At 37.9% G+C, this 12661-nt stretch overlaps 1 protein-coding gene across 2 annotated transcripts; it reads left to right on the top strand.

Annotated features, from left to right (window-relative positions):
- Nucleotides 1-710: 710 nt before the first annotated feature.
- Nucleotides 711-7512, top strand: LOC125656890 (uncharacterized). 2 transcript variants are annotated; one of them, XM_048887512.2, is made up of 2 exons: nucleotides 711-731; nucleotides 5475-7512. In XM_048887512.2, coding segments are annotated over exons 1-2 (1683 nt in total). In that variant the 5' UTR covers nucleotides 711-729; the 3' UTR covers nucleotides 7156-7512. The 2 variants fall into 2 exon arrangements, with proteins under 2 accessions (XP_048743469.2, XP_048743470.2); XM_048887513.2 differs by lacking the exon at nucleotides 711-731 and adding an exon at nucleotides 2528-2659.
- The last annotated feature ends 5149 nt before the right edge of the window (nucleotides 7513-12661 follow it).

The raw sequence follows: 12661 nt of genomic DNA, 5'->3' as shown, positions 1-12661 counted from the left end.
TTTGTAATTAATGTCGTATCCAATATGTTTGATTGTTTGTAAGGACTTTTTGTGATTTTCTAGTAGTGATAGTAGTAATCCTCGATTTTGACACTTTTAAAAAAAAATATTACAACGTGTATGGACTTTCTTTTCTTCTTTCAATAGAATTTTCTAGAAATTGTATGTTTTATATTTATCTAGATGCACTCCTTGTACAGTAACGCGCAGAGCCCGATCATCATTTCCTCGCCAAAATCAGGCGCGGAGGGCCCCACACGGAGGATCACTCCTCCCGTAAGTGTTTCCTAATCAAATTCAGTAAGACTTAATTTCTAATTATCAACAATTTTGAAAAAAAATATTCTAGAATTTAAGGAGTTTAAGTTTTCCCCCCTTTTCTTCTCTTTTGTTATGAAAGATTAATTTTACTCTCCATTTTCACAGAATCGCCAGACAGTGAGAAGACGGCGCTTCTCAAGGAGGCTCTCGTGGAGGGGACCGATGTAACGTCCGTAAGTGTGTTTTGATTTGAATTGAAGAAAAAGAAATTAGATATGACTTTTTTGGTCATTTTATAAAAACAGAATACTTAAAAAAGAAAATCGTTGTAGGACACAATCCCCTGGAAGTCTCCCGTGAGTGGGAGGATTAACCGGTAACTTCATTGGAAGCTACACTGTTGGAGGCCTTACAACGCATCATGTCCTTGGAGGATGCACTCCAGAGCTCGAGACAAGGTCATTTATAATGTAAGTTGAACTTACTTTGCATTTGTGAATTTTTGAATTCCGTTTGTTCGTAAACTTCTCGTGGCAAGATAAACACTGGTATTTCCCGTCACCATGTATCGATTGAATGTGAAGTGAAAGTTTTTCATAACAAACAATACCAGAGTACTTCCAAATTATTTGTGTGTTGGGATAAAGCGCTGAGGGTACTGTTTTTCACAATTTACACACGTTTGTTTCCTTGTCGTGAATATTTTGAATGTATTTGGTCAAATTTGATTTACAAGGAAATGTATTGCCGCAAATTTCGTAGACAAACACCACGTTATTTCGATGGTCCCATAAACTCACTTTGAATGCTTGCAAGCTGGCACAAATTTTATATACATGTACTCATGAATATTTTTCATTAACGATCGCCTAGTGTGATTTCTGTCCCCTTTAATCTGCTCTCGTTTGATCTCTAATTAGAATTGTCAATTGGAATAATTAATACAATGTTTCTCTGATTCACATCTGGAATTTTTTAAGTCTCCACCCTTGACACTTGACGTTCGCAGCAGGCTCTGATGGAGTTAACATAAGATTTAATGAACTGAATTATATTGATAATAAAAACCAATTCCAAAAGCATGTCGCATCTACATGTACTATGGTGCTTTACACTGAATGCTAATTCAAAAACTCTCTGCTGCCCCGTATTACTCGGTAACACTGGCCGCGCTGACCAGAGATCTCTTTTGTAACGACTGTCTATCTATCTCTGCGTTAACTATGCACAAAGCAATTCACACTTGAGGTGGATCCTAAGCTGTAAAGTATTGTTTTCGTTACTAGCTATAGAGTAATCGAATTAATAAAAACATTTGATTTTAGATGAAATAGTCCTACAATTGGCTCTGACGGAGTGCATCAAAATTCCAAAAAGAAGGAAATGACTTTCCAACAAAAAGTGAATGGCAACAACATCACATTTAATGAATTGAATTATATTGATAATAAATACCAGTTCCAAAAGCATGTTGAAAGCTCGAGTTCAAGTAACTCAAAGGAAATCTTAAAATGATTTCTGTCTCCTTCAATCTGGGTTTATTTAATCTTTAATTAGAATCGTGAATTGGATTATTTAAAACGATGTTTCTTTGTTTCACATCTGTTTTGAGTCACATCTGGATTTTTTTTTTTACCGATCCATGACGCTCGACTTTCACATAAAACGAAAATGACAGGAACATCATAACTAATAAATTGAATTATATTGATAATAAATACCAACTCCTAAAGTGTGTTGAAAGTTTAAGTTCTAGTAACCCAATGGAAATGTTAAGTTAATTTCCATCCTCTTTAATCTCCTCTTTTGTATGATCTTTAATTAGAATCTTAATTGGATTGATTAATGCATGTTTCTTTGCTTCACATCTGGTTTTGAGTCATATTTTGAGATTATTTTTAGCTTCGATCCCTGATCCTTGATGCGCTTATATTCTCACATATATACTACTAATATGCCAGCAACGATGTCGAAAATTGTCTACAATTTTTTAAAACTCGGAGTGAATTTTGATCTGACAAGAAAGAGCGGTTATATTGAAATCCTTCCGTTTAATGACTAAATCATCTGGTCCCGTTTTCACGCAGAACAAAGTCCGTATTGAAATCCAGAGGCGTCATTTTCGACATCATCATTTTAGATTATTTAAAATTCTAATACAATAACCAGAAAGTATGTCACTTCCTGTTAGATAGATGATACACATTTTGTGAGTATTCTGATCACATGATCAGACTTTGACAAGGAAGACGGAAATTTTCGTACGGTAAAAAGTCACGTGACTTGTAGGAAGAAAACAAATTGTATGACAGTTACATATTTTCATCGTCACATGATTGCGACTGTTTGGCTATCGTACACCTTTAAGTTTCTTTTGATCTTTGTGCTGCCAAGCAAGGTATAGTAGGGTACATTTTTCATGTTTCACAGTGTAAGTCTACACGTAGAAGTTCTTGAAGGGAGTGCTTTCATTATATGATAGATACATGTATCTACTGCCTTACCTTTGATGTAACTAGTTCTTTAGCTGTTTTGCAAACAATGATTTACAGGTGGTTATAGGTGACCGACTAATGTCGTTTCCATGACAACACTAATATTCCAGTTCCTGGTGAGGATTAAGATAACTGTGATTGTGTTCTCGGGTTTGTCGTTTTGATTTCTCTGACAATCTGTAATCACGTAGGAGTATCCAGTGCGTAGTATACTGAGAACTAAATGTACCTCTTTTTATAAATTGCTATTGACTGACTCTGTCATCACTGCATTAGGCCTAAATATAGAACTTATGATACCTTGGTTTTAATATAAACTTACCGTACTCTGGTTTTGCGTTTACGTGGTTTTAAACATGGACATTATCTTATTCTGGTTTTTTGCTTATATAGAGCTTATTGTACCCAGGTGTTGTGTTTATATACAGCTTATTGTACCCAGGTTTTGTGTTTATATACAGCTTATTATACTCTGGTTTTGTGTTTATTTGTAAAACTTATACGGTACCAATTTTGATGCACCAGATGCGCATGTCGACAAATAATGTCTCTTCAGTGATGCTCAAGGCGAAAATTAGAGTTTATCGTGCCCCAGTGTTGTGTTTACGAGGGTTAATTTGTTGTACATGTAGTTTTTCCTGTTAGACTATGAAGAACGATACACGCGCATGTCACTTTGCCATAATGCAGGTGCTACAAAGATAAGTTCTCTCTGTTGATTGCCAGACCATTCTCTCCTCATTTGATAACCAGATAATTAACTCGTCGGTTGATTACCTGATAATAATACTCTGTTGATTACCGGATAATGCTTAAATCCTCATGTTGATTACCAGATAATTCTCTCTTCTGTTGATTACCAGATAATAATACTCTTTTGATTACCGGATAATGTTCTCCTCTGTTGATTACCGGATAATAATACTCTGTTGATCACCAGATAATTCTCTCTTCTTATGATTACCAGATAATAATACTCTGTTGATTACCAGATAATTATCTCCTTTGTTGATTACCAGATAATTATCTCCTCTACTGATTACCAGATAATTGTCTCCTTTGTTGATTACCAGATAATTATATCCTCTGTTGATTACCAGATTATTATCTCCTTTGTTGATTACCAGATAATTATCTCCTCTGTTGATTACCAGATAATTATCTCCTCTGTTGATTACCAGATAATTATCTCCTCTGTTGATTACCAGATAATACTCTTTTGATTACCGGATAATGTTCTCCTCTGTTGATTACCGGATAATAATACTCTGTTGATTACCAGATAATTCTCTCTTCTGTTTATTACCAGATAATAATACTCTGTTGATTACCAGATAATTATCTCCTTTGTTGATTACCAGATAATTATCTCATCTACTGATTACGAGATAATTGTCTCCTTTGTTGATTACCAGGTAATTATCTCCTCTGTTGATTACCAGATAATAATTCTCTGTTAATTACAAGATAATAATACTCTGTTAATTACCAGATTATTTTCTCCTCTGTTGATTACCAGATAATGCTTTGTTGATTACCAGATAATTCTCTCCTTTGTTGATTAATGTATATACATGTATACTCCTTAAACGTCAGGGTACTATTTGTACTTTCAATGCTAAGGGAGAGACAACACAACTACGCACAGACTTTGATCAATGTTATTGAACACACTCAAGAGGAGGACGTAACTGTCATCTGTGTATAATAGTTTTTATATGTACTTGAATATTTCAAGGTCGTTATAATGCAGTATTATTTCGTGGCACTTGAACGTGAAACATAAAAAGAACAGTGTTTACTGGACGTCTTCTTGATTCAAATTCAGCCACTGCATGAAAATCATGGTTTCCATGGTACGGAAACTGTGTGTAAACTATGCGGAAACCTAAGAAAACGAATGGTTTACGCAGGGTTTCAGTTTGAAAACAGACAAATTGACATAAAAATATTAATCAAGAGTAAAGTCTCGAAGAATGTCAACTGAGTCATGTTTTGCATTTCATGAAATAGATAAAGAAATTAGTTGTAATACTACTTTATGTAAAACTTATACAGTACCAATTTTGATGCACCAGATGCGCATTTCGACAAATAATGTCTCTTCAGTGATGCTCAATTGAAATGTTTGAAATCCGAAATAACAATGAAGTTTTACAACTATAGGGAAAACAGTGTGCCAAAAAAGTGGAGTCAAATTCGTCTAAGGATAAGAGCTATGCGTGAGGGAGATAATCCTTAATTTTGAAATGAATTTCTAAATTTTATAACAGCAATTAAATGTACATCCGTATTTTCGAGCTAACAACGAAGTACTTATAACAGGAATGATTCATAATGCTACAACATACAACTGTTCTGGATCCATACACGTTTCGTGTGGACCGGGGTTAGAATAGGTCCTCGGTACTCTTTGCTTGTCGTAAGAGGCGACTAAATGAGGTGGTCCTTTGGGTTAGTCCGCAAAAATCGAGACCCTGTGTCACAGCAGGTGCGGCATGATAAAGATCCCTCCCTGCTCAAAGGCCGTAAGCGCTGAGCATAGGTCTAAATCTCCATATGAGTGAAATATTCTCGATATGCAACCAATCCATCATAAATCACATTTGAATATATAAATCCTAGCAAACCGTACATTAATTGGAATCATGTCAATTTTAGATAGTTTTGTAAATATACATTGACATTATGAACAGCTAACTTTTACCTTTCTTGCAGGTTTTTCGCCACAATGTCGCTATCGAAACAGGTAGCTGTGGAAGTATGCTGTGATTTTTGCGAATCGGAAGCAAACGTCAACTGGTTCTGTCGCGATTGCGTCAACAATATGTGTGTTCAATGTAAGCGCACGCACACAAAAATTCCACTATGTAAAAATCACGTGATCCTACCAATCACCGAAAACCAAACTGCAGCTAAAGGACGAACCACCGTCCATTTCCAGTGCACAGAACATGCGCAGTCATGCCAATTTCAGTGCCGCACGTGCAGCAGACAGATTTGTGTATTGTGTTTAACTACAATTCACAAATCCCACGACTTTGTGGCACTCGATGATTATGCGAAGTCAGTGAGACAGAATTTGTATCTTTTACTGAATTCAAAATCGAAAGAAGCCCACACCATTTCAGAAACACTCCAGACTCTGTCAACTCACAAAGAAACATATGAGGACTGGATCGGTCGAAAACTAACGGAAGTGGATGAAATGTTCGAAAATTTAAAACTAGAACTGGAAGAGTTACGTTCAGAGATACACGATAATGTGGAACAGAGAAGGAACAATGATATAATAACTATGGATAAGCAGCACAAAAAGGCCTATGATTTCAAAGACAGACTTCAATATTCCGTCAGAGTTCTCGGAAATGAGTTGGATCTTTGTAATGATCACGATCTGACAAACCTAAAAACCAAAATCGAGACGGAGTGCAACAAACTCAGGGAAGATATCGCCTTAGAGTTGCCCAAGCTTCCAATGCTGAGGTTGTTAAGGGAACCAAATGAATACAAAGGGATTCTGATTAAAGTTCTCTTGAAAATTATGAAAACGGATCTTTTCACTCTGCAGACGACAAGTTCTTTCGATATCGATATTGATAAACCCGTCTTCAGAGACGAAATTGATATAAATTTGTCGATGAAGATTCTTGGATGCAAGTATATTTGGTCAATAGCCGGATGTGACGATGGAAGGGTGTGGATAGGGACGGAAGACAAAAAGCTCCGTCTGGTGGACAATTTTGGCAACACAGTGAAGTGTCTTCAGATGTCGCAAAGTGCAGTACACTTAACTGTACTCACTTCTGGTGATGTTCTTTGTAGCAATGGATACGGAATAGACAGGACTTCAGTCATTCAGAAAGTATCATTAAATTTCAGTGTTACCACATTTTCCCGCCTTTCTCCGACTCTGGAGGTAGGTCCTTTGGCGTCTACCAAGCGTGGAAATGTTCTAGTCGGCATTCGGAATTCGACCGGGCGGGGCGAGGTGTTGCATATGACTAACAGCGGCAAAATGATAAACAAGGTCGCTCAAATTACGAAAGATGTAGAGAGAATCACCACTGGCGAGGATGAGAAAGTCTTCATTAAAGATTCTGGCTGTATCTGGATAATGAGTCTAAAGGGGGAATTCCTAAATCAGATAGAACTGAAAGGTGAACTGAAGGGGATTAAGGGAATAGTGTGTGATCGGTTTGCAAACCTTGTCTGCTTCCGGTCAGGGGATACTAATAACATACGAATTATTGATATCCAAGGAACCCTAAACAAACAATTCCGTTTCAGTTTAAAATCTGACAATGAGAGGGATTTGGATATTTGTGATGTTGACGTCAATGATTATATTTGGCTGAAAGAAGACGAATCTGTACATGTGTTGAAGTATCTTCACTAGAGTTTGTCAACATCTAAGTGCTAGCTCAACATCGTCAAAGGCATTTTCACCAGAACCCGTCAACATCGAAATAACTCAACATCGTCAGAGGTATCTTCACTAGAACCCGTCAACATCGAAATAACTAAACATCGTCAGAGGCCTCTTCACTAGAACCCGTCAACATAGAAATAACTCAACATCGTCAGGAAAACGACAGATGTCCAAGTCAATATATAGACATTTTCTTCTTGTCTATTGTCAGAACATTATTTGTTACAGTCCATATAGTTCCGTGAGCAACACGGATCAAGCATGTTATACCATGAGGTGGTTACACATTCTTTAACTTTAGATTCATTAAAATTTGCTACAGACCTCTTCATTGAAAAGCATTAAGTAAAACTTGTCCCTCAGTGGCGGATCTTAATTCGTTCTGAGTTTTGACTCCCTCTCCTTTGAGAATTTACGCCAAAAGCTTATTTGATTCTGTTATACCCCAAATCGACGCTCATCCCAAATCGTCGCCGGTGACTATTTGGGACGGGCGACGATTTGGGGTTTCTTATGTAACACCCCAAATTGTCGCCCGTCCTAAATCGTCACCGGCGATGATTTGGACATAACTTCACATCCCACATTGTCGTCTCCCTTGCTGCAACTATTTGGAAACATCATTTACATACAAACTGGCCCCGTTTGTTAACTCCTCCTCTCCATCTCTTTCTTCATTTATGGTCCCGCTATGACAACAAAGGTTTTCTGGACCCTATAAGCAAGACATTTTAATCTTCTACTTCGTCTTTTACTTGTTCTGTTGTATACATTAAAAAAAAAAGATTTATTATGATCACAGTGCATGTATTTGTTATTGTTGTTTTGGTTGGTAGTGGTGTTGTTACTATTGATAGAGTTGTATTTGTTGTTGATGGTGGTGGTGGTGTCATTGTTGTCTATATAATTTCTTTCGTCCACTCCTCCCGAGAGAGAGAGAGAGAGAGAGAGGTGTCCGACAATGAATCATTTTGCCTTTTGTTGTAGGGTGATGATGACTTGTGTCACAAGTATGTGCGTGTGTTAAACAAACTCTATTACACATGAATGCTCATACATACACATGCACACACACACATACACACACATGCACATATGCGCACATGTATGTGTACCGTCACTCAAATACACACAGACACGCACGAACGAATAAACACACCTTTTTGCAAAACAAAAGCAAAGATGGGATTTGGGATGGAATCTTGGATGACAACCATTCGTGCTCGGTATGGGCCTAAAATTGACGACCATTCGTGTCTTCCCTCACGGCACATTCGGTCGCCTGTCTACTATATTTGCGGCAAGTTTGGTCGCCAGTTACCAAACGTGTTGCACGAATGGTCGTCGGCGACCAAACGTGCCCCACGTATCGTCGCCGGGCGACTGAGTGTCACAAAGCGACCAAACGTGCCGTAACACAGCTGTCGGCACTTTGAGTTAGCGATCAAGAGATTTCATGTTACGGGAAGCACATGCCAGGAACACATGTAACCAACATATCGGTTCACATAACACCAGAGATATTGCAGAGGCAGAGTTGCTGAAAATTGTACATAGCTCGCGGCGCTTTAAACTCTCATTTCAGAATTCTCATTTTTGGGGAGGCATGTCAGAGGGTCACTTGTAATCTACATACAAAATTTCGACCCAATAGCTTGAATAGGTCGACAAACACCAGAGATATGAGTGCGGACAGACAAACAAACAGACCAAGTGAAACCACCCTTCGATCCTGCATATAGGAGGGGGCACAATAAAATATATTCTGTGTAATCTTTCCTAAAAACGCAAATGAAATATTGGTGGGCAACGATTTAGAACAGTCAACGATTTGGGATGTACTATAGTACATGTGTAAATGATAGTGTAATCTTGTCGCCCGTCCTAAATCTTCGCCCGCTGTTTTGAGGATAGATTACACAGAAGTTATTTTATTGTACACCCTCTTATATGGGGATAGATAGGTTTCACTTGGTCTATTTGTCTGTCTGTCCGCAACCATATCTCTGGTGTTTGTTGACCTATTGCACTGCAATTTTGTATGTAGATTACAAGTGACCCTCTGACATGCCTTTTCAAAAATGAGAATTCTGGGTTGAGAGCTTTTAAGCTGTGCACAATTTTTCAGCAACTCTGCAATATTTCTGGTGTTTATGAACCACATGAAATCTCTTGATTGCGAGCTCAAAGCACTGCGAGCTGCGAACTATTTTCGACTGTCACTCTGGTGTTTGTGAACCGATTGAGCTAACATTTTGTGTGTAGGTTATATGGGACTGAGTACAAAGGGTTCATTTATGTGTTAGTTTGCTTGTTTGTTAACTTACTTATTTAAAGAGGGGGAGAGAGGGGGACATCGCAATGATTAAAAAAACCCAAAAATATTAAGAAATAAAGAATAAAGGTGGGTGTTTCTCCGAGGTTTTCACGAGTGTCCAAATGGCGGCTAACAGGCGTAATCTAACATAATCTGAGGTCACTAACAAATCTGCGGTGCACATGACTTAACAAACCCCAATGTTCAGCAAAATGATCTGACAACAAAAGGCAAAACGATTTATTGCCAGACACATCTCTCTCTCTCTCTCTCTCTCTCTGGAGAACTGGACAGAAAAAATTCATATAGACAACAATGACAACAACACCACCATCAACAACAACAATTCTTTCAATACCACTACCAACCAAAACAACAATAACAAATGTTATGATCATAATAAATCTTTAAAAAAATATATACAACAGAACAAGCAGAAGATTAAAATTCTTATAGGGTCCAGAAAACCTTTTGTGGTCATAGCTGGACCACATAAGAATAAGAAAGAGGAGAGAAGGAGATTATAAACGTATGTAAATGAGGTTTCCAAATAGTTGTAGCAAGGGGGACGACCATTTGGGGGTGTGAGATATGCCCAAATCGTCGCCGGCGACTATTTGGGGTGTTGCATAAGAAACCCCAAATTGTCGCCGGCGACGATGTGGGTGTCAACGACTAGGAAAGATTTATTGTGTCTTGTTTAAAGTCCCTCTTCAAAATGTTCCATTCATATGGAGACGTCACCAATACCGGTAAAGGGCTTTGAAATTAGGCCTATGTTCGGCGCTTAAAATGACATTGAGCAGCTGGGGTACTTTAGCGTGCCACACCTACTCACAAATTTCTGAGAAAACACTCAAATATACACTACACATAGGGAAATGCACACAGATAATTAGATTTCATGAAGTTATCCACTTTTCTGGCCCAGAGGTTCTCGAGATTTTTAAAGATTTTCCAGGCGTCTCCATGCGAGTGAAAATTCTCGAGAGTGGCATTAAACAAGATACAATCAATCAAAGAAACATTTCCCCTATATATCAGCATGTAAAACTTTGATCCCCTATTGTGCCCCACCCAGGGGTCACGATTTGAAAAAAAATATTTGCACTTTATCAGGAAGCTTTTATGTAAATTTCAACTTTTCTACCCCGTAATCCCGTGGGGATCCGGGTTAGAATAGGTCCTCAGTACCCCTTGCTTGTCGTAAGAGGCGACTAAATGGGGCGGTCCTTCGGAAAAGACAGCAAAAACCGAGGCCCCGTGTCGCATCAGGTGTGGCACGATAAAAATCCCTCCCTGCTCAAAGGCCGTAAGCGCCGAGCATAAATGTAGGCCTAAATTTTGTAGCACTTCACCGGCAGTGGTGACGTCTCCATATGAGTGAAATATTCTCGAGAGGGACATTAAACAATATACAATCAATCAATCTAGCCCTGTGGTTCTCGAGAAGGAAGAATTTTCAATGACTCAACCCTTATTTTATCATTTTCTTGATTTCCCCTTTTCAAGGATCAGGCATGTTCCTTCATTTGAACAAACTTGAATCCCCTTTACCCAAGGATGCTTTATGGCAAATTTTCATGGTTGAAATTGGCCCAGAGAAGAACTCCAGAATAATAAAAGTTTACGGACAGACACAAGGACGACAGACATCGATTTATGTAACCAGAAAAGCTCACTTCAGCCTTTGGCTCTCTGGTGAGTTAAAAAAAAATCAAAGGCCTGAAGGGTCTGAGAGTCGACTCGCTCTTCATTGTCAACTGGAATACGTAATCTTGAAGGAGCAAGATAGTAGTAATCAAGGATGACGAACATTGTGTGTGTGAGTTCGCATATGCACGCTTATTTTAACAGGATTTTTACTTTAATGCATCATAACTGTGTAAGGTGACTAAATTTGACTAAGTCATGACCACTGCCATTTTCAATTACATGTACATATCCAACATGGATGTAAAGAGTCATTGCTAACTGATGATTGTGCTAAACAACCCATGATGTACAAATGCTAAGAATTGGAAGAAAATCATTATGTAGTCTTATGGTACTTTATATCACAACAGAAAACCCTCAAATAAGCACCACAATGGTTGTAAGAAGATACCATCCAACAAAAAAGTTTAGCAAATCAATTCCTTAAACTTTAGTCAATGACTATGCAGTTGACATCTGTAAGAAACATCGCTGTTTTTTACTGTACTGACTATCCGTGCATATTTTGAGAGTTCATTCATCAACTAGTCATAAAATGCTACCATCAAAACAATAAAGAAAACAAGAAATGTTTGTCAAACAATACGAACATACAACAATACCCCCACTCCTAGCTGCAATAATGTAGCCCTCTCTGATTTTTTTTTTTTTTTTTTTTTTTTTTTTTTTTTTTTAGGGAGAGGGCTACAACTCCTTAGGATCTCCGTAATGGTGCAAATGCGGGAGTGATTCACTCCCGCAACATTTGCGCTCATTCTAAACATTTCCTGACTTTCTTTACGTAAATAAAATGATATTCTATGTTTCTTAGTCAATATATAAATTTACAACCTGCAACTTTAGATTTGTGAGGCTCTATTCTACCGTTTTCAACAATTTCGATAAATTCCAATTTCTCGATTCATATCTGTGCGCCATGTTTGATGTACTGAAGTTTCAACTTCCGGTTGTCAAGTCATTTGCATATGCCATATAAGGTGGTATTTACATCAATGGACAAGTATGGAGGCGAAAGCTATTTCGTCGGTATTGAGAAGGTTTGAATTCAATATCAAGTTAAAAACCGAACAGCAGAGTGTAAATTCTTTCTGCAACAATATGATTTTCCTTTCTTTGTCGGAATGGCTCGAGTAACTACATTTTCGCGCTGATTGTCAATGTTTAGGCTTTTCATTAGATCCACCTGCGAGATCTCGCGATAACAAGCATGGCGGAGCAGACGAAGAATTTTGCATGCTGTACATTATATTTAATGAAAAACACCTTTATTAGACATGCCCGAGCACAAAGTTGGTACTCCTTTTGGTGTAAACAACATTTGGGACTAAGACACAGAGTTTATTATCGGTTATTCATAAAATTATTTTGCACCATTACGGAGATCCTATGGAATTGTAGCCCTATCCCGAAAACGTCAGAATAAAAAAAAATTTGGATAGG

Source organism: Ostrea edulis, chromosome 7 (assembly GCF_947568905.1).
Source record: "Ostrea edulis chromosome 7, xbOstEdul1.1, whole genome shotgun sequence".
In the NCBI taxonomy this organism is placed as follows: domain Eukaryota; kingdom Metazoa; phylum Mollusca; class Bivalvia; order Ostreida; family Ostreidae; genus Ostrea; species Ostrea edulis.
The sequence above is the reverse complement of the archived record's forward strand: the minus strand, read 5'-3'. Positions and strand labels throughout refer to the sequence as shown.